General features: G+C 33.8%; 5 protein-coding genes across 5 annotated transcripts in view; 2 read left to right on the top strand and 3 right to left on the bottom strand.

The window, feature by feature from the left end:
* Positions 1-385: 385 nt before the first annotated feature.
* LOC122532859 (dynein axonemal assembly factor 10) lies at positions 386-2,031 on the bottom strand. Its single transcript, XM_043661985.1, has 4 exons — positions 1,650-2,031; positions 1,017-1,517; positions 863-960; positions 386-779 (listed from the first exon to the last, which is right to left on the bottom strand). Exons 1-4 carry the CDS (start codon positions 1,914-1,916, stop codon positions 572-574), a joined length of 1,074 nt encoding a protein of 357 aa, XP_043517920.1. The 5' UTR covers positions 1,917-2,031; the 3' UTR covers positions 386-571.
* A 97-nt stretch (positions 2,032-2,128) lies between these two features.
* LOC122532857 (condensin complex subunit 3) lies at positions 2,129-5,863 on the bottom strand. Its single transcript, XM_043661983.1, has 7 exons — positions 5,523-5,863; positions 4,650-5,449; positions 4,028-4,562; positions 3,643-3,942; positions 3,005-3,367; positions 2,414-2,926; positions 2,129-2,314 (listed from the first exon to the last, which is right to left on the bottom strand). The coding sequence occupies exons 1-7, from the start codon at positions 5,628-5,630 to the stop codon at positions 2,189-2,191; spliced, it is 2,745 nt and encodes a 914-aa protein (XP_043517918.1). The 5' UTR covers positions 5,631-5,863; the 3' UTR covers positions 2,129-2,188.
* A 449-nt stretch (positions 5,864-6,312) lies between these two features.
* On the top strand, positions 6,313-11,225 carry LOC122532856 (helicase SKI2W). The gene is made up of 12 exons (XM_043661982.1): positions 6,313-6,339; positions 6,429-6,536; positions 6,600-6,909; positions 6,995-7,652; positions 7,726-7,957; positions 8,037-8,290; positions 8,363-8,504; positions 8,588-8,866; positions 8,965-9,875; positions 9,957-10,315; positions 10,384-10,562; positions 10,630-11,225. The coding sequence occupies exons 2-12, from the start codon at positions 6,510-6,512 to the stop codon at positions 10,957-10,959; spliced, it is 3,681 nt and encodes a 1,226-aa protein (XP_043517917.1). The 5' UTR covers positions 6,313-6,339; positions 6,429-6,509; the 3' UTR covers positions 10,960-11,225.
* A 28-nt stretch (positions 11,226-11,253) lies between these two features.
* LOC122532860 (protein SEC13 homolog) lies at positions 11,254-12,539 on the bottom strand. The gene is made up of 3 exons (XM_043661986.1): positions 12,182-12,539; positions 11,683-12,067; positions 11,254-11,599 (listed from the first exon to the last, which is right to left on the bottom strand). The coding sequence occupies exons 1-3, from the start codon at positions 12,421-12,423 to the stop codon at positions 11,291-11,293; spliced, it is 936 nt and encodes a 311-aa protein (XP_043517921.1). The 5' UTR covers positions 12,424-12,539; the 3' UTR covers positions 11,254-11,290.
* Positions 12,540-17,736: 5,197 nt separating this feature from the next.
* The window catches only part of LOC122532855, a 37,872-nt gene continuing 27,964 nt past the window's right edge, over positions 17,737-27,644 (top strand). The window contains exon 1 of the mRNA XM_043661980.1: positions 17,737-18,244. The gene's annotated coding sequence lies outside the window, so the exon portion shown is untranslated. The remainder of the gene's footprint in view (positions 18,245-27,644) is intronic.

The following is a 27,644-nucleotide window of genomic DNA, read 5'->3' as shown; positions in this document are numbered from 1 at the left end:
TACTATTTAGAGATGAATAGATTATTCCAGTAAAAGTGATTCAGTGCACGAATTTCTTCATTTCAAATATTAAGGAAACTATATAATAAATTTATATTCTACAGTTCTTATATTGTATTTAAATAAAATTATATATTATATTATATATTATATTATATTATATAAATTAATGAAGTATTGCTTCACAAAATTCTATACTTTATTTGCGATTGTAAGATATCCTGTTCTCTAATGAGAATTTATTTTCGATTTAAACCATTACTATAATAAGTAACAATAATATGTGCATAATAGTAAAATGCATAAAAATATAATGCATAAAACAGTTAAATCGGATTTAGTCTATCTTTAATTAAGGTATTAATTAATATTCGATTAACAGTTCTGGAAAATGAAATATTTATTTTATTCTTTCAAATTAAAACAACTGATATTTATTCACAACTGTGCGTAAGTCCTGTTACAATAAAATAGTGAAAGCTTTACACTGAATAATATTAAGTAGTATAATATAAATAGGTCTATTTTAGAATTAATTCGAGAATTAATGTATATAGTTATTATAATATTCTTAAAAAATATTAAGTTTTGTAGTGATGATTACCCTCAAACATTGGTCAAACGCAGTACAAACGGCCAGGCCCTGTTTGTCTGGACTCCAATCTAGAGAACTAACAGGTTGTGATGAAATAATAGTGTTCTGTAAAAGAGTTAGATCACCGACGACTCCTTCATTAATGCCATCTGCGTCTACTATCTTCCGCTTCTCTGGATAATTACTACAAACAATTCAACGATGTTAAATAAATCCGTAAAAAAAAAAAAAAAAATACAAGTAAAAATATAGATATAAGATGTATACTATTTCCATAAGCAAAGACTTCCTCCTCCACCACACGTAACAAATATTTCACGATTTTGCGGCAAGTGTCTGACCAACCATACCGTTGAATTATGTGCCTGAAATAATAGGAATCAAGTTGAACAAAGATGTAACTTTTACGCTTCAATCTTACCTTCTCAGTCAAGTAAGCAAATCCTTTTTTAGGATTGTGCGTTTTCAAATCAAACAAGTAAAACTTTGACTCCAGTGTCGTGGCTACTAATTTATTCATTGGAATATCCTTTCTATCAAATTCAATGCTACAAACTCCATTTTTAAGATTACTCTCCCACAGAACAGCCATTGCTTTCAGATCGAACATTTTTACATCTCCATTGTCATAGCCAGCAGCTACAACTCTTTCCTCAGAGTTGTACGAATTTCCAAACGCAACTGTCCAGCAATCCCTACGTTCTTCGCCTTCTTTGGGTTCCATTATAGCAACTGGCCGACCTTTCTGTCTAGGATCCCAGACTTTAACACTTCCATCTCTGGAGCCAGTTACTAATTCTGGTGCACCGCATCCAATACTTTGTCCAGCTACGCCATCAATACTGTTTATAATCTCATTGTGAGCAACAGCAGTATAAATTGGTATCGAAGGATCTTCTAGGTTGTAGATGTTCAATTTACCCTAATAAAGATGATATTAAATTTTCTCTATGTAGGAATACTAAATTGTTAAAGTTCAAGTTTCCTATAATTTCATTCATGTTCAAATGGTAATATATCTTTTGTATTTATATTTTATATTTTCCATTAATACCTGAAAATCACCAGTTGCCAAATATCTGTCTTTCAGACTAGACGCTTTAAAGGTCCCACATTTTATGGGCTGTGATCTTTCGATATCCTTAAGAAGATTCAATTCGCCGCTGGAAACTTCATAGATTTGTATAATACCGCTACCACGTGGACGTGAACCCATAACCACAAATTTTGCACTACACGGGATCCACTTCGAATCGAATAAGGAATAATTCACCGACTTTTCGATATGACAAATTATTTGTGGTTTTTCGAATTTATCCATGCTTTCAAAATTAACAAATCACGGCTTCTAGGTAAAATTTGTGTGATTTTAGAAGTTAGGTCCGAGTATCCATAAACAAACTGGGATACCATCTATCGCGTGTATTTAAAAATAGAAGATTTCAAATATCCCGGCGGAAGATTTTTATTATTTCACAAACATCATGGTATAAAATTTTTATTTAAAAAAAATTAATTTGTTAAATACATACATAGATGCGAAAATTGTTTCATTATTAATTAATGGTGTTAATAATTATGATATATTTTGAGTCATTCATTAGCTTCAGTATCTTCATCTCCTGATATATCAACAACGTTAGTGGCATCAGTACGATCATCTAATTGTTTCTTAAAGAATTCAATGTATTTTAGCAACTGTTTATCAGAAACTGTTATCTGAAAGAGATATAAATATAAATATAAATATAAATATAAAAAATATAAATATAAATTTGTAGCGTATAATGAACAATAATTTGTATGTAAAATATTTACTGTTTCCGTGACTTTGTTAACGGCTTCCTGTAAATTCTTCTTAAACGTATCATCTTCTAAATCTAAATGCAAATCTTTCAAAGATTTAATAAGAGTTTCTTGGTCAATTTTACTGGTTGTATTTAACAATTCTGCCAAAATAGTAAAAACGAGATTATTATGCGCACAGTAGTTTTCTGTTCCAGGTTTACGAAGTTCGTGCCTGGTCAAATTCAATATGAATCTGGATATATCGTAAGGATCAATTTCTTGTAAAGGACTAATATCTGGTGCGTTGCACAAAGTTTGTAAGGTCGGTAGGTATGCTTCTTCTAATAGCATCTGAGCCTCAGGTACAAGCGTGATAAAATGATCGAAGAAACCACTTAGACACTGTCGAAGATAAAAGTCATTATCGTTTACGGGATTATAACATAAAATTAATAATCTTGACAATAAACTTGAGCTGCTGATTCGTCGATGAAGTAATAATTTACAGAGACCTTCTGCAGCAATTGTTCTCAGTTCTTGATTCTATATTTTTAACAGAAATATTGAATATTGTATTATTTGAAATGAATGAATATCAGCATACGTAAAATATATACTTACTGCATTATCTAACAGTCCTGCTAAAATTTTAATAAAGTTACAGTTGCCCCGTTCTGCTTCTGATCTACGTACGGACGACAGAGAAATCTCTGTATCAGTATCCGTAAATAATTTAGTACGAGATTTTTCAGATCTGTTAACAGTATCATTTTCATTTTCTAGTATATCGAAATACTCAAGACCGTATAATAATAAAAGATCGAAGATTCCTTTTAAAGCAGCAATCCAAATATCTAAATTCTCTTGTTCTAAAGAAAATTGTAAAAACAACATCATAATATGTCGTTTGGCTAGTTCTTTATCTAATATACAACAAATACTGACAGTTTTTAGTGCCAATATGTGTACTGTATCACTCGGATGCTAAAAAATGACAATTATAGAAAATATTATAGGAAATGATTTAAAACTAAACAAATTTATATTACTAGATTGCGGATATTTATGCAGATTTACAATCTGTCTAGCGTAATTTAAAAGATCAAATAGTTATTTCTTTAATTACTAAACATTATAATATATAGTTTAGTTTAAATATTTTATATAATTTTGAATGCTATATACACTTCGCAAACTTTTACACCATGAAATTTTCCATAAATACATAAATATCTGCAGTCTATATATTAGATACTTACATCTAAACTATCAAGAGCTATTTGCATAAAACTTTTAAGCGTTGGCGTTAATGCAGTCACAGACTGCATCATCGTACTTATTATAGTTAGACATTTTATCATTGTTGCGGAATCACTCTTTTCCTTGATCTCTTCATTAATTATAGTTTCCGTTTGAGGTTTTTCTGATAATTTTATTATTTCCTCATTTAATTTGTTTATTTGATTTTTTAAATTGTCTGCTTTCAAATACTGTTTATCCTGTATAGCCTGATATTCTTCTTCTTTTAATTCCAATAACTGTACTTTGAGTTTCGCTCTCTAAAAAACATTTTCCATAAAAAAATAATCTTAAATTTTTACAGATATTTAGCTGTAGCATTAATGTGTATGTATTTCAACTTACTTTTACATTAATCTCATGTTGTTGTTCTTCCGTGATTTGTGTTTGTGTCATAACTTCTTTCAAAGGCAATCTAATTTCACTGATTATATTAGCTAAAGTATCCAGTCTAGTATGCACATCGGGTATAACATATTGTAAATGCGCTACTACACATTCAATGATTTTTTCAGTCCAAAAATTGCCCATCAAAGTATTACGTATTAAATCGTTCAAGTTTTTCCTTCCAACTTCATCAGATAAGTCATAAGTTGTTGTTATTTCAAATAATTGTAATAGGATAAATTTATGCATATGATTCACCCATGTTTCAGTTTGTGGCATGGATATTGTCACAAGAAAGTCAGAAATATAATTGCAAAACGTTGATAACTCTGGTAAAATTCTTTCCAGTTCCTCTGTACAAGATTCATTTTGTAGATATTTCACTAAACACCTCCAGTACAGTACAGTTTCACTGGTTAATTTATTCAGTGGAATTAATTTAGTTTCTTTGTCTATTGGCAATTGTTCTAGTAATGTATTTAATGAAGTATTCCTAATCAAATAAAAATTAGACATTTAATATCCCAAACAACATTTAATTGTATATATGTATATGATTGTGTATCAATTAAATGCTTACATAAATAAAGAGTCTAGAGCTAAAACAGCTACATCTGTACCAATTTCAGCATCAAGAGCTTTTATTAGATCAATGAAATCACTCTTGAAATGTCTTAACCACGATGGTAATAAAACATTTTTAACAGTATTTTTAACCATATCAGATCTATCTTTCAAACCATCATTTAGCAATTGATCCCTTTGTGTAATAGTTAAAGATCTTACTGTTATTTTACTAATGAAATCATATGCTGCTTTTCGAACTGTTTCATCCACATCTCTGGTTCTTCTCCGTGCTACTTGCAGAGTACTTTGATTCTTTCCCATGCTCTTTAGTACTGCTTTACGAACCATAGCATTTGGATCTTTGCTGGCATGAAATATATATACTTTTATAACAGGACACTGATCGTCTGTAGGATCTTGAAGTCTTTGTAAAGCAAAAACTGCTTGAGCTCTGATTTTTGGCGATTTATCCATTAACCGCTTCATCATAGATGTAGTAATCTTATCACAGAGAGCATCATCAATAAAAGCCTGATCACCCAAAGAATTTAATAACATGTTCAAAAAGTGGCAAATGCGAAATCTCACTGCGATGTCTTTTGCACAATGATACGTTAAAAGGAAATCAAATAACTTGGCGAGAAATGGACACATCGATTCCTCAGATTCATCAGTGTTTGAATCTGAATATAAACTGGCAGCAAATTTAGCAACAAACTCTAGAGTATTCTCAACTCTTGGATGTCGTTGTGCAAAAATTAGTGGAACCTTGAAATAAGATATGAAAGAGTTCCAAAAATCTGTTTCATCGTTCTAAAATCAAAACAAGAATTATTAGTAATTATAAAATATGCAAATTTAAAAATGTATTACAATTTATTCTTACCCGTTCGTAACATTTCTTTAAATTTTTTATATTACTTGGATGACAAGTCTTATTAAATTGAACATTATAAAATATTTCCTTTATACTGTTACATGTTTTTCGTGTCATGCTTATAAAATAATACGATTACCGCTTTAAATATAAAAATTTCACATGTAGGAACCACCAATATAAAACCCTAGACGAGAACGTTGACAATTCAAATGTATTTTCCTCGTTGGTCGAGATGTTCTCGGCCACGAATCAGAGATCGCAAGACAAGAATAGCAAATTAATGACTTTGAAACTGAGTAGGATAAAAACAACAATATTTAACTTTGCTACAGTGGCGTAGAATTTTTACCTAAAAACATGTTTGAGATGATACAATGTTTACGTATAGCTTGGCAACATTATTCTGATGAAAATGAATATAAACACGACCAGATTGATCTTTTAATTTAAAAAATTAACTTAAACTCACAAATAAGTAACCCAACCTCAATTTCATACGATCACAGAAACGATTGTAATTATAATTCATTATTGAATTAACGAATGAAGATCCTAGCGGGATTTTATAAGCATCCTACGACTATGTTTAGAAGGTAGATGGAGCGAGCGAAGTGTTTATAAACATAACCTCGTATTATTTATACCATTTTTGCTTAAACAAATTATAATTTTACAATTCTTAAGAAATATTACTTTGCATCGATTTAATGAAGTACCTTATATTATAGTTTTTATTATTTCTTATTTGAAATAAAGACAGATGAAATAAATATGTTTTAAATGAATAATATTGTTTTTCATATTACATTTTTGTTAAAAATAGGTATTTACTAACGTTTTTTATATTTTATATATATATATACACACATATATGGATTAAATTAAATTATATTCAAATTTTATTTTTAATAGTGTTTACATCAATAAAGTGAAAAGAATTAATAAAGTAGTCCATTTCATTGATGTTAGATAGATATAAGAAGTGAAATAAAAATGGATGTAAAAGATGATAAGGAAGAGGTAATTTTTTATGAATTTAATGATATAAATAAACAATATAAATAATAAATTTTTACTTTACAGTTACAATTTGAACTGCCACCTATTTGGCCTGACATTAGAACTGAATTAAGGGAATATATAGAATGTTTGGACAATCTTCCAATGTATCATTTAGATAATGCACAATGTTACTGGCCAAGAAAACTTGATATTTTATCCATTTTGAATTGTGACATAGCACCGCTTGGTACCACATTAAAATTTGACCGTGATCCTGTTACTGGAAAGCTTGGGGAAATGCATGAAGTACCTTTAAAGTCAGCAGGTGAAACTGCACGAAATTCTATGTCTATGACTCGTGCACCAGGCCCACCTAGTGATAATATTAGAGGTATTTGATAAGAAAGATTTTATGATAAAATATAACAATATCCCAACAGAGTAAATTAATGTTTATTAAACATATACAAATGTAGGAAATACTAGTAATATTCCCTTTTGGCCTGGTGGTTTTGATGAGCCTGAGATCGTAATGGATTCATCAGTAGAAGAGATTGACTTTGAAAATAATTTAAGAACCTTAGCAAAAGGATTCAGCGCTGGTATAGAATTCAAAAGTGACAATTGTACTCCAAAAGAGAGAACAATGATCAACACAGAACAGATATCATCAGAATCAAAGATAAATGAAATTGAAAGGATAGCAGACAAGATTAATCTAATGTCCATAATAAAGGAAGAGCAAGATGAATTTAATTTTTGGAAGACAGAAACAAAGGAAAAAAAAGAAGAAAGAAGAACCAAAACTTCAGATATTCAGCAAGCTGCATTGGATGAAATTGCTACATTGTTAGAAGAAACAGATATTCCTATTTTAAATATCTCGGAAAAACGTGAAGAAACTACCAAATCAGAATGGGCAGAACAATTAGATGTGTCTGTTCCAATAACTGATTTTGAAAAACGTATTCCTGAATTAGCAATGAGTTTTCCATACGAGTTAGATACTTTTCAGAAACAAGCTATTCTTAAATTGGAAGAAGGATGTAATGTGTTTGTTGCTGCACATACATCGGCTGGAAAAACAACAGTAGCGGAATATGCTATTGCATTAAGCCAGAAACACATGACAAAGTAAACTTCTGAATTGTACATATATTGAATTATATCAGTGTTAATGAGTAATAGTTAATTTTGTTTTTTTTAGAGTTATTTATACTTCTCCTATAAAAGCGCTTTCAAACCAAAAATATCGCGATCTTAAAAGAAAGTTTGATAGTGTGGGACTATTAACAGGAGATTTGCAAATTAATTCAAATGCTTCTTGCCTTATAATAACCACAGAAATTTTACAGTCTATGTTATATTGTGCATCAGAAGTATTGAGGGATTTGGAATTTGTTATATTTGACGAAGTGCATTACATCAATAACGACGAAGTAAATAAAAAAATTTTAGTGTTACAATGTTATATTAAAAATTGATCATGATGTATCTTATTGTCTTATGTTATATTAGCGTGGTCATGTTTGGGAAGAAAGTGTGATACTTTTGCCACAAACAGTTACTCTAGTAATGTTGTCTGCAACTGTGCCCAATCCTCTAATATTTGCTGATTGGGTTGGTCGAACAAAAAAGAAAAAAACGTATGTAATAAGCACTTTAAAACGACCTGTACCACTGCAACATTATTTATATACTGGAACTGACGGTAAAACAAAGGATAACAAATTTTTAGTATTAGACGAGAGTGGTCAATTCTTTTTAGATGGGTAATCACTGATTTTTAAATCTTTAATTTGATATATAAATTTTTAATTAATAATTTTGTGTCGTTATTTTAGATGGTATAAAGCAACAAGTATGCAAAATCCGAAAAATCAAAATAATAAAAATGTTGTTAAAAGACTACATGTACAACGACAGATGACTCCAAAACAGGAACAAGTATTATGGAATGCTTTCATAAGTCACTTAAAAACCCAAGTACATTGAATTTACTAATTTACATTGATTAAATATTAATTGTTTGTTCAAATATATGTAAATAATTATTTTTGTTGTTCCAGAACATGTTGCCTGTTGTTGTTTTTATGTTATCACGGAAGCGTTGCGATATGAGCGCTGTACTATTGAGAAACGTTGATCTTACAACTGAAACTGAAAAGCACACTATTCGAACTTTCTTTCAAAATAATATTCGGCATTTAAAAGGCACGGACAGAGAATTGCCACAAGTACTTATGATGCAAGAATTATTAGAAGGTGGGATTGGTATCCACCACAGTGGCATATTACCTATTTTGAAAGAAATAGTAGAAATGCTATTCCAAACTGGAGTTGTAAAAGTCAGTTTTCCAATATATTTCTCAGTATATTTTTCTAATAAATTTCATGACATATTTAATCTTTTTAAGTTTCAATTGTTACATTTATGTTGTTACAGTTACTATTTGCAACAGAAACATTTGCAATGGGCGTGAATATGCCAGCACGCACTGTAGTCTTCGATTCTATAACAAAATATGATGGTACTAATTTCCGGATACTTTATCCTTCTGAATACGTACAAATGGCTGGTCGAGCTGGACGTAGAGGTCATGATACCGCTGGAATGGTTATAGTCATGTGTCGAACATCTGTGCCACATTTTAATGAATTAAAAAATATGATGTGTGGACAAGCTCAGAACTTAGAATCTAAGTTTAAAGTAACATATTCCATGGTTTTAAATCTGAGGAGGCTAAATGAATCTGTGACTGTTGAAGCAATGATGCGAAGATCATTTAAGGAATCACCAGTAGTTAAAAATCAAAATATTTATAAAATACAGTTGCAAAAGATAGAAAATGAACTATCAAAATTACCACCTTTAACAGATTTACAGAAAAAACTCTCTGACTTTTATCGAGTAGCTGTTGAGTATCTAGAATATCTCAAATATCTAAAACCCTATTTTTATGAGACACAAAAAAAAGCAGTAAAAAATTTAACACCTGGTAGGATATTGTTGATATCATATGAAAATCATTATAACAAATTAGCTCTGTTATTAGCAATTGTCCAATGTAAAGGTAGTCAACAATATAGAGTATTAGTTCTTAAAAATTCTGATGTATCAAATCCTTCTGAGGAAACATTATCCCCAGAAAAGTGTCAAAAAGCTAGGAAATCCGACAAATGGTACGATATTGTTGCTTTAACGAAAAAAGAAATATTTGTGCCAGTTGGAATTCCATCAGATGAAGTATTAACTATAGCTGCATGGAACATATTGGAAATAACAAATTGTCAAATTAAAATAGATTGTACTTTAGTTTTGGCAAATTGGGAAAAAAGACAAATACCAAGATTTAAGTAAGTAGGGCAAATTTAAATTGAATTCTCTTTAGTTAGTTTATAATTTAGAAAATATCTAAAATCTTGAATTATTTTTAGAAATGAACCTCCTAGTCAGACATATCAAACAGCTATGCAAGAATTAATGATATTATCTCTAAATGCTTTTCGTGATTCTTCTGTTCTAAAACCATATTTGGAAATGAAAATGAATTATGATGTCGATAGAAAATTATATTATTTATTCGATTTAAAGGATGCTGTAGATAATGTAAAATGTACAGAGATGATAAATTTCGAAGAACAATTTGAAGTTGTGTATAAACGAAGTGAATTGGAAAGTGAAAAAAATAAACTACAACTAAAACTTAGCGATGAAGGATTAAGTTTATATCCTGAATATGCAAATGCTGTTGCACTTCTTAAAGATTTAGGATATATAGATAATGACGAGAGAGGTTTGTTTTTTCATAGAAATTATAAACATCAATTCATAATATATAATAATTTTGTTTTGTGTTTATAGTTGCATTAAAAGGTCGAGTTGCTTTACAAATGGGAAATAACGAACTATTAATCACTGAGCTCATTCTTAAAAATGTGTTAACTGTACTTCAACCAGCTGAAATAGCAGCATTATTATCTACTTTAATATTCCAACAACGAACTGATATTAAACCAAGTCTAACACCAGAATTAAAGAAGGTATATATACTTTCTCAATCCAAATTAACTGTTTACTGTAATATTTAAAAATGTTTTTTTGTTACAGAGTTGTGAAATAATAAAGCACATACACACTGAATTAGAAGCTTTAGAACAGCATTATCAGTTAGCAACATTACAGCCACTAAATTTTGGTTTAGTAGAAGTAGTTTATGATTGGGCACAAGCGAAATCATTTGCCGAGATTATGGAGAAAACAGATGTACAAGAAGGGATTATAGTACGATGTATTCAACAATTAAGCGAAACATTACGAGATGTAAAAAATGCAGCCACTACTATAGGTGATCCTGTTTTAAAGGAAAAAATGGAAGAAGCCTCTACTGTCATTAAAAGAGATATTGTTTTTACTGCATCCTTGTATACTCAAAATTAATCGTTTAACAAAATCTATGTATAATAATTTATTTAGATGTGTAAATGTGCAGAATATTTTTTACTTTGATCAATGAAAGACATGTATATTTTTATAATTTATATACTATTCATGAAGTATATGTTGTCTAAACAATGTACAGTATAATATTTCTTTACCATAAATGTAAAGTGCTGGGATTCTGTTTGGTCTGAAAATTATATTTCTTTATGTGTAGATATACGATAAGAGTACAAAGAAGAGGAATAAAATTGTTATTAATATTGGATAATTCTTTTAATTTACAATGCTTACTGGTAAAAAATATTATCCTATATTTTATTTTCAGATGTTACAGAGCACGTTGATCTGTGTTATTAAGATTTCCTTGACCTTTATTTGTCTCAGAAATGCAAGTCCATTGTCCTTCTGTATTTTCACGCCAAAGAGATACTTTATTATCTCCACCACTAACAGCTAATATACCTCCAGTTAATGACCAACTAACATTCCAAATGACATCATCAAAAACATTGAGGATGGTTGGTGTCCAACTGGTATAATCATTAGAAGTCCATACAATTACACGACGATCTTGCGAACATGAAGCCAAAGCTGCTTTGGACGGTCCAACTGCAGGTGCCCATGCAACATCCCTTACCTGTAAGAAACAAAATATTTAATTACTGGTTTTCTTTAATTTATATTTAACAATTTAGATTTAAAAACTGGCATATGCATTACCCAATCACTATGTGCTTCGAGTTTGTCTTCTTCAATCCATCTATCACCTTCTTCTTTCCAAATTTTAACTAAATTATCACAACCTCCAGTAGCTAATCTCTTTATTGGACCATTCTTTTGTGTTCCACTAGAATCAAAGCTGGGTTCTATAGCAGGGCACCAACTCACCGCATTGCATCCAATGGTATGAGCATTTGTAATCTTTTGTGTATCCCATGTATCTCCATTATTAATAAGTATAGACACTGAACCATCAGAGCTACCACAGGCTAAAATCAAGCCAAATTCATGTGGTGCCCAAGCTACTGAATTGACAGAGGAATCATGACCATTATGTTCGTAAATCTTGGTCCATTCTCCCAATTCTTTCCAAATGATTACTTTTCTATTACAAGGAACAATACAAATAATTTTAAAACAAAATAATTTGCCCCAATATATCACAGTGTGAAAAAGAAATATTTTAAGTAACAAAGAATTTTTACAAATTGTAACATACCGATCGTAACTACAAGATGCTAAAAGATTTCCAAATTTAGGATGTGCCCAAGTAACCTGCCATACGGGACCAACATGACCCTTAAGATCAGCTACTAAACTTTGTGATCCATTTTTTAAATCAAAGATTTTAACCGAATTGTCACTGGAACAAGTTGCTAACCTCAAACCGTAATAATCCATTTCTGCATCATGAATCATGTCTTCATGACCAGTGTCAACCGTATTTAAGACAGATACCATTTTTAAGGCACTTTTGATTCAAATTTTTCTGACTGTAACTTAAAAATTATCAAATAACATACAATTGCAAGGATGTCGAAGAGGTTATGTTGTCCAGTGTCTGTCACTTACGTGGAAGCATGTGCGCACTAGCGGTTAACATGATTTTGCGCAACTTGTGTGTAAATGTCAGTGCTGCTGCATCCAAGAACTAAATACAAATCTTTTCTTGCGATTTTATCGAAACTGTGAACAATATGAATGTTGATTCTATATTTATTATAAAACATTAAAATTTTGTTTAATTTTAATCTTTCTTACGTGGTATGTAATGATTTGTTTTTGTTTATTTCAATTCCTACACGAAACTCGAATTAAATATTACTATTTCTATTCATTTACTACAACAATATATAAATAATTTATACATTTTTGCGATGCGTATGTATGTATTTCATTTTAATTTTCTTAATTTGTAGATCATCCTATATTTCCAAAAATCGGAGTGAAGTCGTATTTTGAATGAATAGCAAATGATTTAAATTTAATATGGGCAATTAAGTTCATGATCAGTTTCAAAATGGTCGTATTTAAATATGTATTTAATCTCTCATCAAAGAAAATAAAGCATGAACTCATCGTTCGTGCAATACGCTACTGGACAATGCAGTTGTTCTTTTATTTGCCCTTAAATTGGTAAAGGATTTTAAATTTGTTCGTTTTGTCTATTTAATGAAATTGGTTATGTTGATTCAAGTATTTAAATAACATAATCAAAGTATTTTATTTCAGTATTAAAAGAATTTTTGTCAGATGCATTCATAATTTAATTTATTATAATGATGCTCCATTTCTAATAACAATTAATATTGCACGAGTCAACATAGAAATTTCACTTTGTTTTGTCAAATCATATTTTCAGTTATACACATGTATGCAAATGTAGAATATTTATAACATGAAATACAAAATGAGCTGTATACGAGCTAATAACTAGCATAATATGTTAATCATTATGAATTGATTTAATCTAAATCCATTATCGTTTAATTTAGAAATATTTTCACTCAAATTACCAACTCATCTTAATACATGTTGTATCAACGTTCAATTTCACGGATATTTGAGCGACATCCATCGTTAATTTATCCCAACTTTAGCTGCCGGAAACACGCCATTCGGGACACATGTATATCGCGTGTAACGTGCTTAACGCACACAAATGTCATTAGTTCATCGTAATTCACGAAACTACGAAGCAGCATAACATGTATGTTGGTGCAAGCTCGTCCCTTCCGGCATGCCGATAATGACAAGGCTTCTGGCGTTACGTTGATAAGATGGATAATTGATATATGTCCCCCGAGACATACATACATACATACATACATATACGAATGCATTTCCCTGATATATATATATATATATATACAAGCATGTGTATTTGTACGAAACATGGTGGAGCATTATAAAATTTTCAATATGCTGCACGGTTGAGTGACGATTACTGTTACCGCTAATTACATTTACTCGTACAGGAATGAAATCACGACTGGAATTGTTTATTGATCGAGTAGTAGGCAGCCCATAGATCTATTGATGAATAATGCAAGACGAAACGAATTTGATAGTTCTCTTTTCTTACATAGATCTTCAACAGCAATCTTCAAATTGTACAAAAGTATGTTGAACATTTATTATAGGAAATTTGTTTCTATATGTTGTAAGTGTTATGTGGCTCATTTTGAAATTTCATTAGCACGAACTGAGACAGTTAATGGTATCAAATTTCGAGTTACTGTTTAAGTTACTTTTCAGATTGTCTTTACCACAGCGTTTACATTAAAAGCTGTGGAGAACATAATGTATCAGGGCTCTGAAAGTTTGCTACTCGTACCTGGCACAGGTGTTGCACATATGAAGCATTCATGAACTTTTCTTCATTCAACTGAAACTGCATTTACCACTAATGTATAGTGGATTACACAGCGTTGCTGTGTAACGTGATTTTGTCGCGTTGCTCTTTTAGTAACAGAACGGATCAACATTAAAAATGTCGATCGTTTATTGGAATTGTATTATTTAAGTTTCGCAGGATGCTGATGAAAATGTAGGTCTGTCCGTTTTCCTGATTTTTATGGGTGAATCGTGAAAGATATATAATGTTGTAACTCTATGTAGGTTTATGTAAGAAATAACGTTCGTGATTCGAATGAAATATTTATGATTTACGTTCATCAATTTCATTAAAACAAAACAATATTCTTTTCTGTTTCAGCCAGATAATTAGAATAACTTTTCACTATCCAAACGGAAACGAATTATTGAAAAGTAAATATCCAAGGAAAAAGAAATAATGACGAGGATAATTTTTTAGCCAATTAACCATTTATATTAATCTCTAATATTATTTAATCTGTAATCAAAGATTTCTTCAAAGCATCGTGTAACTTTTCTTAATAATTTTCAGCAGGAAAATGAAGAAAATCAACGCAGTTAATAGCCAACAAAAAAGAACACAAGTGGCTTCGATATACCAATAACGGTCGACGCTGTAGTTTTCCCAACTTGTTAGTCCAACAACCGAAAAATTTGACCTCGTGCTCGAGAGAGTGGCCGGTTTGTACGGAAATTCAGGGCGAAGGTTCCAGAGGTTCCGGTTACGATACTCGCTACAGGTCGTCGCCGTGTATACTTTAGTATCGCGGCAAGATCCGGGCGAAGGAGTATCAGGAAGAATGGAAAGGGGAATGTCGGTCACTGGGCCTTTCCTTGCGATGACGGTACTCTGTTTAGCGCCTCGGGGCCACCTAGGAATGTTGGAACAGCACACAACTTGAAACGTCTCTCCTTTTCTCGCGGCTGCTTTTCTTTCTCTCTTTTTCCTTGTACCCTCCTACTTCTCTAAATTGGTAACATTCGCGTCTGTGTCTAATGCGGCGTACATTTTCTCTTGGAATCGCCATGAGATAAATTTGATGCACAAAACGATGCAGCCTGATCTGCAGTTGATCGAACGCGTACAGATTATGTTCTACGTATCGTTTATATCTTGGTTCGTGATTTATTTACGTGGTCAAAAGTTGTCGTTCAGGGGTAGAATTTTACAATTAATATTTTATTCTCTTTGGGAATATTTACGTTCGATGAATATTTCATTACAAAGCATACACTCAAATTGGTAATATTTTGACAATTTAACAAAATCGAATACGTTGAATTTTAATTCAAGTATCGTTTAGTCAAACGTCAATTTCCTTCTCTTTCTTACCTCTTCTTTATCTCTATATATATTGAAGTAAACCCGTTTCCCTGTGCATTTCAATATTACCATGCTTTGGCATGCCTAAACACACAGGCGCAGCCTTTTTAATTCTAGCCAACCTCAAAGCGCCCCCGTTGCAGTTTATTTACCGCTGCCTCCGCAGGTGTTATACTTTTTCGGTAGGTTACGTAAAAACCGTAAGAGTTCAAGCTCGTATTTAAGTAACTAGTGCCTTTTAAAATCTCCAGTCTAGCTTCCCGACGAATTTTCCCGCTTTTTTTCGTAGAAAATTCTAAAATGTGTTGCAATCTTTTCAGCGTGGACGGTAACGCGCAGAGAAAAAGAAAAAGTGGTCTACAGGAGGAGGAGGAGGAAAAGAAGGTTTAAGAAACGTTTACACTTTTCAAACAGCGCCTCGTCTCGTTTACACGTTTCGAATGATGAGGCCGGCGAACGAGAGCAGTGGACGACAGCACGAGAAACGACAAAGCGAAACGGCAATGGGAAACGGGCGCGGTTCATTGCATATTTCCATGGCAGTCGAGGCCGAGGATATCGCGCGAGTACCGTAAAGGTGAAGAAGCCGGTCTCCGCCGGATCGAATTCCGCGCGTACCAGCTCGAATCACATTAATTTTCAGCGTGCGCGCTAGAATTACACCGGATCCTTTTGGTTGAGAAAAATGGAAGGCAAGAGAGATGGGCGGTGCTCAGTTTTACCAGTGCCTATCTCCTTCCTCTCTCGCTTTCTCACCATCGTGCTGGCTCCTCGCCCTCCCTGCGGATGCAGCCGCTGCAACTGCACTTTTTCGTGTCTACAGGCAATACCACGCGGAGTACCGTAAAGTTGGAGGGAGCAATACGTTCCAGAATCGAATTCCGGACGTGCCTGTACGAGCCACACGAATTTTTCTCAAGAAAAATTCCTCCCGTTCGGTATCACTGCTTTTGAATAAAAAAGGGAATGAAGAAGAGAGGGAGAGAGTGAAAGACTGAGAAAGAGAGAGAGAGAGAGAGAGAGAGAGAGAGAGAGAAATATGAAGTATCAAAGTAGGAGAGATCAAGAGTCGTGATACAAGAAGAGATCGAATCTTTCTTTCACAGGCAAAGGCCGTTGACTGCGACGCCGTATAATTCCGGATGGTTTTGGGTCATGTGGCCGATCGATGACCCGTTTCATCTATTATTGAAATGTAAGCATCGAACGAAACATCATCAGGTTTTACCTTTCCGGCTGACGGCGACAGGACCTAACGTTATGGAAATTGGCCGATCTGCAGATATTCTGCAGTTTGTCTGTGCGTGATGGAGGAACGGTTGGCGTGATCGATATTTTAGACAGGCTGGTATGTTGCATAGTGACAAATCGTTCCGGCAACGTTGTCAGTTGACAGAGCATTGTGTCGCGAATAAAGTATTGCGTTAAACTTTATTTGTAATAAACGAGGTACGAGGATCGTTTAAAACAGGAAGCGAATATCTCGCGCGAGACGCTACACCCAGATAGATATAGGCGAACTTATAAAAATTTCTACCAAAGTTTCATTCGGCTGAAAATGAAAAAAATTAACTTATAAACTTCGGTAGTTTTAACGAGTTGGAATATTTTTAAAAGCCACGATCTCAGCTGCAGGAATTACCGACCATCGTATTTCTTTCTGGCTGCGTCTCGATGAATCTCGCGGAACACGGATTCTGTTCATGAAAAAAGTAAACGGTTAGTTGACCAACTAAATCCGACAGAGAGACCAATTAAAAAACTAATTTCACTCGCTATTACGAAATGCTTGAATTCAACTAGAAAAACCTCTTGCTGTTATAATTTTCATTCGTCGAGTATAAAGACTCTAAAGAAGAAAGGAAAGGAGCTAGAAATCAAAAAATGTAGATCGAAAGCAACACTAAAAAAAAAAAAAAAGAAAGGAAAAACAAATTAAATTCTTCTCCGTTTGTTTAACCGCTGTGCTTAATTCAACAAATTTTTTTTCCAGAGAAAATTCATCTTGGCAATCCAACGTCAGCGAAATTTTCGATGTAAAATCCATCGAAACCAGCAGGATTGGCGTTGCACGTTTCCTGGTGTTACGCCGGTGTCCAGAGACTGGCGTACGTCGACAGGGCCGTAGAATTCTAGAAGGGGGTCATCATACGAGGCCGGCTCCGCCGAACGCACCGAGCCAGGACAGTATACGAACGTCATTCGGCGCGGACTGAGCGGCGAAAGGCGCGTTACCTGCGAGCGGTACCGCAATTTCGAATCCGAAGTCTGCTATCTCTCGTGTCTGTTTCCCTCTTCGCCAACGGGAATTCTCTGCTTTGCGATTCAGTGCGCCGATCACCGTGTCAATCTAAACGGTATTCACCGATTTCTACGTTGAGCCAGTGCGAGGAAGAAATACAGGAAAAAAAAAAAGAAAAGAAAAGAAAAGAAGAAAGAAAAGGACAGCACACGCACACACACGTGCGCATACACACAGGCACAGATACATACCGAGGAAGATCCACGGAGGATTGTTTCACGGAGAACGGAGGATTAATTGGCTGCACGTTTCCACGCGTGTGAATTATAAAAATCGAGGTACGTGTACACGAATTGATTTTTTTCACTTCGTTTTTTTTTTTTTTTTTTTTCAACCAATTCGCTCGATTTTTCATTGCGTGAACGCTGCGAAATGTCGCGTTCAGTGAGATCGACATCCGGTTGATTGGAACTGCGCTTCCTTTCCATTTTTTTCTTTCTCTCTCTCTCTCTCTCTCTTTTTTTTTTTTTTAATTGGAAAAGCTTGTCCGGTATTTATCCTTTATCGAGTCTTTAAATTTCCAAGGCGAACGCTGTTTCATTTCGTTCTCCATTCAACTTGGAAATTGCGTTTCCTTTTTCAAATTTTGAATTCAAGCGGATCGCGTTTCGTCGACTTGTGTATGGGACGAACATACGTGATTTTGCACGACAGATCCTATCCTGGCTTTTAATAGACAGAGAGCTTCTTGTACCGCGGTTTATTCGTTGTTTTATTTACGGAAAGAGATACTCCTTCTGAGTTAAGAGTGCAGCCAGCACTTTGCGAGACCGTGAACCACCAGTGACTCGTTTGCGTGTACATATGTGTATACTCTGTGCACGTACATACGTATGTGTACTTATCTTCTTATTCTGGTTGATTAAAAATGCCTCGGTAAAGCTTGATGAATTTTCATCACGCGCGAAAGCTGCTGCCTCGCCCCGCGTTTCTGGAAAACGCCGGCTTCATCCGTGGGATGTTCATTAAATTTGCATTATCCTCCTGGAACAATTTCTTTCCACGTTGGAGCCCTGCAATTTCTTAACCATACATCAATTATACATGTACCTACTCACCGAACTTGTTTTTCCCCTCTATTCTACGGTTAAAGCCATACTTTTCTTACCATCTGCAAACGGCGTAGAAGCTCTTTTCAAAAACTCTGACGCAAAGAGAGGTTGAAAAGGAAACATTCCTCGTACGTACGTGGACGTGTACTTTATTTCACCTATTTATTATCGCCGTGTAGATTCTAATTTTCTCTTTATCAAAAGCTACTTTATCAAAAAAGCTTCTCTCTCAATATCCCGGAAATATTACTTCGGATAAGCGTCGTTAAAACCAATTGTAAAGAAAGTGTTGAATAAATTGAATTTCTTATCTCGAGATAAGCATCGCGAATATTCTTCCACGTAACAGCTACGCATTAGGAGCGTCCAAGCCGAAAATTAACCTCCGGCCATTTTCATTTATAATCCCGCAACGCCCGCAATTACAGCGTTTCTTGTTCTGCGAACGCTTCGGGAAAAACCTACGGGATAAACCGCTCGGGATCACGTGCACGCCATTTTCTCCATTTACTTATTATCGTTCCCTCTTTTTCCCTCCCCCCCCCTCGCTCGTTCTCCCTTTCTTTTTTTTCTCTTTTTCTTTTTTTTTTTTTGTTCCCCTCCCCAGCGACGAAATTACAACGACGAAATTGCAAATGCATTTTCTTGCAAAGGCCGCGCGCCGTGAAATTCATGTGAATCGTGTGGCGCGTAAATCACGACGATAAGTCCGACCGAATCACCGAGTCAATTAATTCTTGTGAAATCCACCCATGAGCCACCAGCGGCTGGGCATGTCCACTTGTGCGTGCACTTTCTAAAACGCCAAGAATGCAATTTCTACGTATGTACACATACGTACGCTCGTGAGTGTCCGAGCATTTTCTTCTTCTTTTTTTTTTTTTGTTGCGGCAATAGCGTTTAAATTTCAGTTCACGCAAATTAGATGGTTAAAACGGTTGAACCGACGAAGCAAAGCTTGCAGAAGTGGAAAAATGAATGTTTCACGAAAAAACGCAAGCTTTAATTCATATATATGTATCTCCAAAAAATTTATCTCCATTAAGTTGTACGTTTCACGGGATATCTCCGTTTAATTGGAAGTCTGCAAACAATAGGAGATACTCTGTGGAAAATTACGAGTCGCTTTTTGTTACTTTGGCAGTTTTTGATACTAATTGGGAGTAACGCTTTATTACCTTCTCATGGTTAAAAATTAAACATTCCTGTTAAAAGCTATCGTTATCAACCAATGCAATCGATAAAATTACTATTAAATTAAATTAAAAATCTTATTAAAGATCGCCTATTGAAAAGACATAGACAATAATTGATTTTTGTAATTGAGACACTTGTCTCGTCGAAAATAACCGAGTGTCTGGACTTCACTACTTGTTGGTATATATGTACAGCGTTTTCGTGGAAATTCATCATCAGCGTTTCACGCGAGAGAACACTTCTTTCTTTTTTTTTTTTTTTTTTTTTTTTTTTTTTTTTACGGTGTTTCACGTACTTACGTCTCTCTGCACGAAGATGTGCCTCGAGTATTAATTATTCCCGCTTTCTTTGCATTCCCGCCTCGCCATCGCTTACGTGCGTCTTTTGTTAAGGCTGTACTCGCTCGCTGGAATCGATGCTGTTCAATAGCGAATGTAATCTTCCGTTCGAGGCTGTTCGAAATTGCGACTGATTCTACGTGTTAGGAATCGAAAGAATCGCGTCGTTAAATTATTGGGAGCTTGTTAACGATCTTCCGCGACGCGCACCAAGCTCGCGAAGTTTGTGTTTTATCTTTTGGCAATTAATAGCGACCTTTTTCGGATCGCTAGGAATTCGAATCGTTCATCTTGATCTTTTTCCACTTCGCCGAATCTCTGTCACTTGCGTTATCTTAGACAGATGACAAATTCTGATAACCATAAATGTACGAAAATTCGTTCAGACAGTGTAAATTATTATATAAATTATATATAATTATATATATTATATAAATTAGATATCTATTTATATAAATATATATAATAATATATATATATATTTATATAAATAGATATTTATATCTATATTTAAAATAAAATTATAATATATAATTTATATAATAATTTATAATATATATATAATATTATATATATATATATATTTACATAAATAGATATCTATATCTATATTTAAAATAAAATTAAAATTTTATATAATTTATATAATAATTTATAATGTAAAATATGTGAACGCGCGAAGAAGCTCAATGGAGAAACGATAACAAATAGCAATATCTTTGACCAAACTCCAACAGAGAAATCTGCATCCCCTCCTGAATATCAAAATCTTGAATATTGCTAATTTATTTCGTTTTCGAAAAAAATAAGATACACTTGTCTCACCCGTGACTCTCTCGTGTAAAATGCCATAACATTTAAGGGGATAGTGTGAACTTTTGAAAAAAATCGATTTTTTTTCTTTTTTGGATATTCTTAAGGGACGTAGCTTCAAAAATAAAACTCTGTAACGTTGCATGTGAACTCCTAAAATTAAGGTAGTTATGATTGTTTGAAGGACGTGACAACCAGCGTCATTGTTACCTCAATATTACTAAACTTTAAAGATATTTTTCTGGAAATGTTTTTCAGAACGGTGTCCATGATATCTCAAAATCCACTTGACCAATTGACTCAAAATTTTGTGAGTGCGCGTTTAGAACATGTGTGACTATAGGCCCTACCAGAATCAACCAAAGAATCTCATTTTTCATATTTTTCTAGGCTTCCGAAGTTTAACAAAAAAAAAACATGCAAGAATCGATAATCGAACTTCGAAGTATCGCCACTTTTTTAATTACCAACTTTTTTCTTTTGTTTTGGTACCTGCTACAGCCAAACTCATGCCAATTAAGCAACACTCACGTTTTTCTATTTCCGACAAGCAGAACGGCCGGAATCATGGACACCGTGAGTCGACCCTTTTTTTAAAAGCGACTGTGTTTGAGAGTATGCCACTAATTTTCACTTTTTTTTGTCCCAAAAAAATTTTAAATCGTCGTTGAAATACGTAGAAATAAACCTTGTCAGTTTGATTGCAAATGGTACAATAGTTTCTTGCAAAAAAATTCCCCAACAAAGTTAAAAAAAAAAAAAAACACGCACTTCACACTTAGAATACTCTTAACGCATTTTTCTTCAAGCATCGTTTCTTCGTTTCTTCGTTTATAAAAGGAACGCAATCATTGAAAAATCATCGATCAACACGAACGCACGTGAACATCTAGGTTTCGTTCACCGAACCAAGTGGAATGATCTTGCCGGAAATAAATTTGCACGATGCAGAGGTCGAAATTTAAAGCGGCGCAGACGCTCGCTCGTATCAATGATTGTTTAAATGGGAAACAATTACTATTCTCATCCCGGGATTTCGATCCGGTAGGAATTCCGCTTTGCTATTTATGATACTCGCGTCTGGAATTACGCCACGGTTAAAATCAGCTACGGTTGCAAATTTTCAACTATGTAATTGCCCAGGCGAGTAATTGACGATTGACGATGCCTCGAGAATATCCTATCATAAACGCTTCGTCGAGTTTTTCCTGTCGTTCCGCGTTTTGTAATATTACAAACTTAACCGACATTGACACGTCGAACAAAACCGAAGCTCGACGCTGCAATTGTCATAATAATCAACCGTATCTCTTCTTGAATCAACTGACATTCCGTTCTCATTATTCTCGATGTTTGTTTCATTTCATTTGTTTATACGTAAATATTCTCGTGATAAAATGATATTTACACAAGTGATTCGGTCGTGACGAATTACCGAAGGAATAATTCTCCGTTTATTTTCAACGGCTGCACAGTTCCCGTGCTGCGCGAGTTTCCACAAAACAAACGTAATCGATATTTGTCAACGGAGAGAGATATTAATAATTGTTTCACTACTGAATCATTCTCTCGTTTGCATTAATTTTTACTAACAAGTAATCCCGCGTTTTGTTTTCGTTTCGGTTGAATTCGTTTCGCTCTAATGGCACTCTAATTAAAAGCAAAGCGACAGTCTTTCGATCATTTTGTGTTGTGATTTTTTTTGGTTTAACGTGCTCGTTGTGCAGAGAAAAAAATTCGCTATTTATTGTAAAATTTAGGTAAAAAAAATATTTAATGTTAAATAATAATGCAATATTAAATAAATAAGTAATAAATAATAAATATTAAATATTAAAATATTTAATATTAAATAATAATGTAATATTATATATATTTGTGATTTTTAGCACATTTTAGAACATTTCAACATTTTATGCTTGAAAATATACGGGATACGATGCAAAAACAAATTAAATTCATCCCTAATCACTTTAATTTCGCGAATATTTGATTTTTCCCTTCTTTTTATGAATCGATGAAAATTCAAATTCTTTTCTCCAAATTTTGAATTTTTAATGAAATAATTTTCAAGATAAATGTAAATAAAATTAAACATTTTTCAAAGAAACATTTATCATTTTGTTGACTCAATTTAACTCAATCTTGCAGCAAGTGCGGTTACTGTGTTCTCGTCGAGTATACTCGTCATCGCCTAGAAATAATTAAGCACACCATTATTCGTTCTCAGAATGAAACAAAACGGTTAAGGGGTTAAGAGAAAAGACGTATCGTTCGTAGATTTTGGTAAAAAACACACAGACTTCAGATGTCACGAATTAACAATGCCGACCATCGTGTTACATTTTACAATCCCGAGAGGGGAGCACTAGTTTTTCGCACTTTGGTGGGCAAACTAGGTCATCCATGTCCAAGCCTAATTTTTTTCTCTGCCGGACCTCGTTTTCAAAAGCTCTGAAAAATATCTGGAACGCTTCGCAACGCTTCCATTTCATCATTATCCGATCATTTTTCAAATCAAACTTTTCACATTTTTTTTTCTCTTTTCTCTCTCTCTCTCTCTCTCTCTCTCTCTCTCTCTCTCTCGACAAAAGCAGACCGAATGAAAAGAAGACAGATCAAAGGCTGGAAGGCTTTCTCGTTTCTACTGTTTCCAAAAAAGTTCCATTGCTTTCAAAAAATTGTGGAAAAATTCCACCTACAGTTACTTGCTCGAGTAATTCCGTTGCTTCGAGTTCGATAATTCCAAATAAATATCGATCATTCAAGATACGCGCTTCCGTCCATAAATCACCGTCCATAAAATTGTGATTACGATTTATTTTGAGAATGACCTGACAATCCGTGACTACGACAGCTACATCAGAATCTCAACTTGTTAATAATTTGTTACAGATTTTTCGAATTCTATTTCGGATCATTATTCTACGTTTTACGTAAATAGCTGTGGAAATTAGTTTCGGTTACTTTTATATTAAATTTGGTATTACGGTCTTTCTTTCGATTAAAATTAAAAATTTCTAAATAGCAATTCGAACGTGTCCGAGCAGAAAACTTCGAAATAAAAATTAAAAGATTGGACAATTTAAAATTTTATCGAGCAGATGATATTCGTCTAAATTGAAATGATTATTTGGCTGCTAAATACAACAAAATCCTTCAATTTCATTTTATTTTTATTTACGAGATCTCTTCCTTTAATACTAGAACCACCACACTTTATGTATAAAATTTATGAAATTTCTACAATTTTCATACAATTTCTTATACAATTTATAAAAGCGTTATTTTCAGATTTTTAAAATATATATAATATATATATATAAAGATTTTTTAAATATATTAACAGAAGTTTGTGTTTTTTTTATCGTATTTCTTCTTGTATCTTACGCTTTAATTATTTCTTTGCCACAGATATTACACTTTGGCCGTCGGTAGTTCTAGTATTAAGAGACAGGAACGCTATTACGACGCGAGATATCTCGTCAGTGGTATTGCATAATACCGATATAATTCTGTCGAGGCATCATGGTCTCAAGCGAGAGAGTTAACCTCCCCAAGTACTAATGTCCGATATATCGACACCTATATAATATCTGAGAAAGCCGAATGTCCGATATATCGACGGTCTCTCTCTTCTCGTTTCGAGTAGCTCGAGTCTTTATTTGATTTGATTGAACTTTTGAAAATACAGGAACTACAATAATTTATATGAGAATATGTAAAATTGAACTTCGCCTGGCGAAATTTCAATTCGTCCGCTAGCCAAGGAGGATTTAAACACACCGTCCTTAGAAGGTTAATAATCGTAACGATCGTTTTCTTTAAAATGAGCAAGTGTCCGGTAACTTACGGGACAGGAGTGTGTGTGTGTATATCGTATACGAAAGGGATCGTATATACTGATCGAGATATTTCGTTGGCGAATGTGAAAGAACTTTATAAGGTCTGCCCGTTCGCGCGAACAGTTTCAAAACTTCTTTCATTGCCGGCCATTGCCAAGGTATCGCTGTATCCTGCAATGTTCGATTGTTATCGAGCCAACTGCACACGTACACACATAGCTGGTCTCGAAGGCCCGAAGGGTCGCGTTTATACTGGCCACGAAACGGAATTTTCAACGTGTTCCTTTTTGGCTGGCCGATCGTGTATGTATATACAGGGTGTTTCGTAACTTGTGGGACCTGATTCACTTCGGGAGCTGATTGTACGCCCAAAAATAATAAAAAAAAAAAAATTAATATAAATATATGTCCTGTCTGTCTTCGTTTATGAGATACAATGAATTTTATAAACAGAGCAAACTCTAGTAAGCTAGTTTTACCAGGGATATGGTATATTCAATTTTCATAATAATCATAGCTGGGATGAAGAAAACCCACAAATGTTATTGTGCATTCAAGACGTCAACACCAGTTTAGTTGAAACGTATGGGCAGGAATAATTGATAAATTTTTAATTGGATCTTTTTCTCTTGATGGGACACTAACAGGCACAAAGTACGTTGATTTTTTGAGCACGCGTTTACACGAAATATTAGAGGAAGTTCCAGTCGATATTAGATTATTCGTACGCGGTTTTATGCATGATGGAGCTCCGACGCATTTTAGCCGAGTGGCTAGGCAATTTTTAAATCAACACTTTGCAAATAAATGGATTGGTCGTGGAGGTGCTATTGCATGGCCTGCTCGTTCTCCGGATTCGAATCCATTAGATTTTCATTTGCGGGGACATTTAAAATCTATTGTACACGAAACATCGATTGAAAATGCTGAAATACTACGAAATAGAATAGAGCAAGGCTTCCGACAAATTCGAGAAACACCAGGAATGATNTTCGAGCATCTTTTGTAAAAGTAATTAAAACAGAAAATTCATTATATCTCATGAACGAAGACAGATAGGACATATATTTATTTCTTTCATTATTTTTAGGCGTCACAATCAGCTCTCGAAGTGGGTCCCACAAGTTACGAAACACCCTATATATATATATATATATATATATATATATATATATTCGCGAATCAACCGATCTGTAGTCACCGACCTCGCTTTCCGTGTCGTGGAACAGCCAGTGGCACAAAGAGTTTCCAATAGCGGGGCTTCACGAAGAAAGCGGCCGTGGCTCTTCTCAAAGAAACCGTTTATCCTCCTTTGTGGCCATGCTCGAGATCATTAAACATGCGGATGTGCGTCTTCCCGCAGCTTCTTCCGCAACACGAAATTAAATCCTCCTTTGGCCACACGGTATCGGCGCGTCAACTCTGATTGCGTTAAAACTATCTCGGCGTTCGTCTACGTTCTTGACCGAGCTGTTTCGTAAATTCGCGACTCGTCTTTGAGGAGAGACTGAAAAAAATGAACGAGGTTTTGTTTCTAATCCTCGATCTTGGTCGCTTCTAGTCTGCCCTCGATTTTGGAAAAATCAATTTTAGTCGCGTTTGCTGTCATAATTCGTTTCTATTTGTTGTTACAAGCACAAGATGGCCGAAAATGTTTCGACAAAAGTTGGAGCGTTCCGTTAATAGGTTTGAGGCACGATTATATCTTTGTTATCAGAAATAGAACGCAGGAACGTGAAGCAAGAGGGTCGCGAACAGATATTAGAGTCTAGATTAATTAATAATCACTTTAAACATTTTCTTTTTCTTGATACTTTCTTTAAGAGATAATTAGTGAATTCACGAGTGCGAGACGTACAATCGTCGTGTGCAAAGAATAATTAAGTAAAGTTATCTTATAACGTGTAAAATTATATTATCAAACTTGTTACTCTCGTGCGAGAGGATCTCACATTAGCCGGCATCATTTACCGGAGTAACTTGCAACGTTTCGCTGTAACGTTACTGTAACGCTGGAGCTGGACGACCAGAATTTGTAAAAATTTTATCAGAGAAGCGTTAACGCGCGAGGAATAGAAAAAAATTTGTGATACTGAACGAAGAGCACAAATATATATTTCTATAAAATTGTCTAAAATTTCTAGAAATGCAACATTATCTGCAGATCTGCGAAACTATTCTGAAAAAATTATAAATCTGCAAAACTATTCTAAAAAAAAAATTATAATTGTAGTTTTGACTTTGAACGGGTTTTTCAAGAATAAGTTTTTTTTTATAAATCTGCAAAACTATTCTAAAAAAAAAAATTTAGTTTTGACCACATTGAATGGGTTTTTCAAGAACAAATTTTTTTTTTATAAATCTGCAAAACTATTCTAAAAAAAAATTATAATTATAGTTTTGACCACTTTGAACAGGTTTTTCAAGAACAAG

The sequence above is a fragment of the Frieseomelitta varia genome, unplaced genomic scaffold, assembly GCF_011392965.1.
Source record: "Frieseomelitta varia isolate USP_RPSP 00005682 unplaced genomic scaffold, Fvar_1.2 scaffold_479, whole genome shotgun sequence".
In the NCBI taxonomy this organism is placed as follows: Eukaryota; Metazoa; Arthropoda; class Insecta; order Hymenoptera; family Apidae; genus Frieseomelitta; species Frieseomelitta varia.
This window is presented reverse-complemented; position numbering and strand designations above follow the sequence as displayed.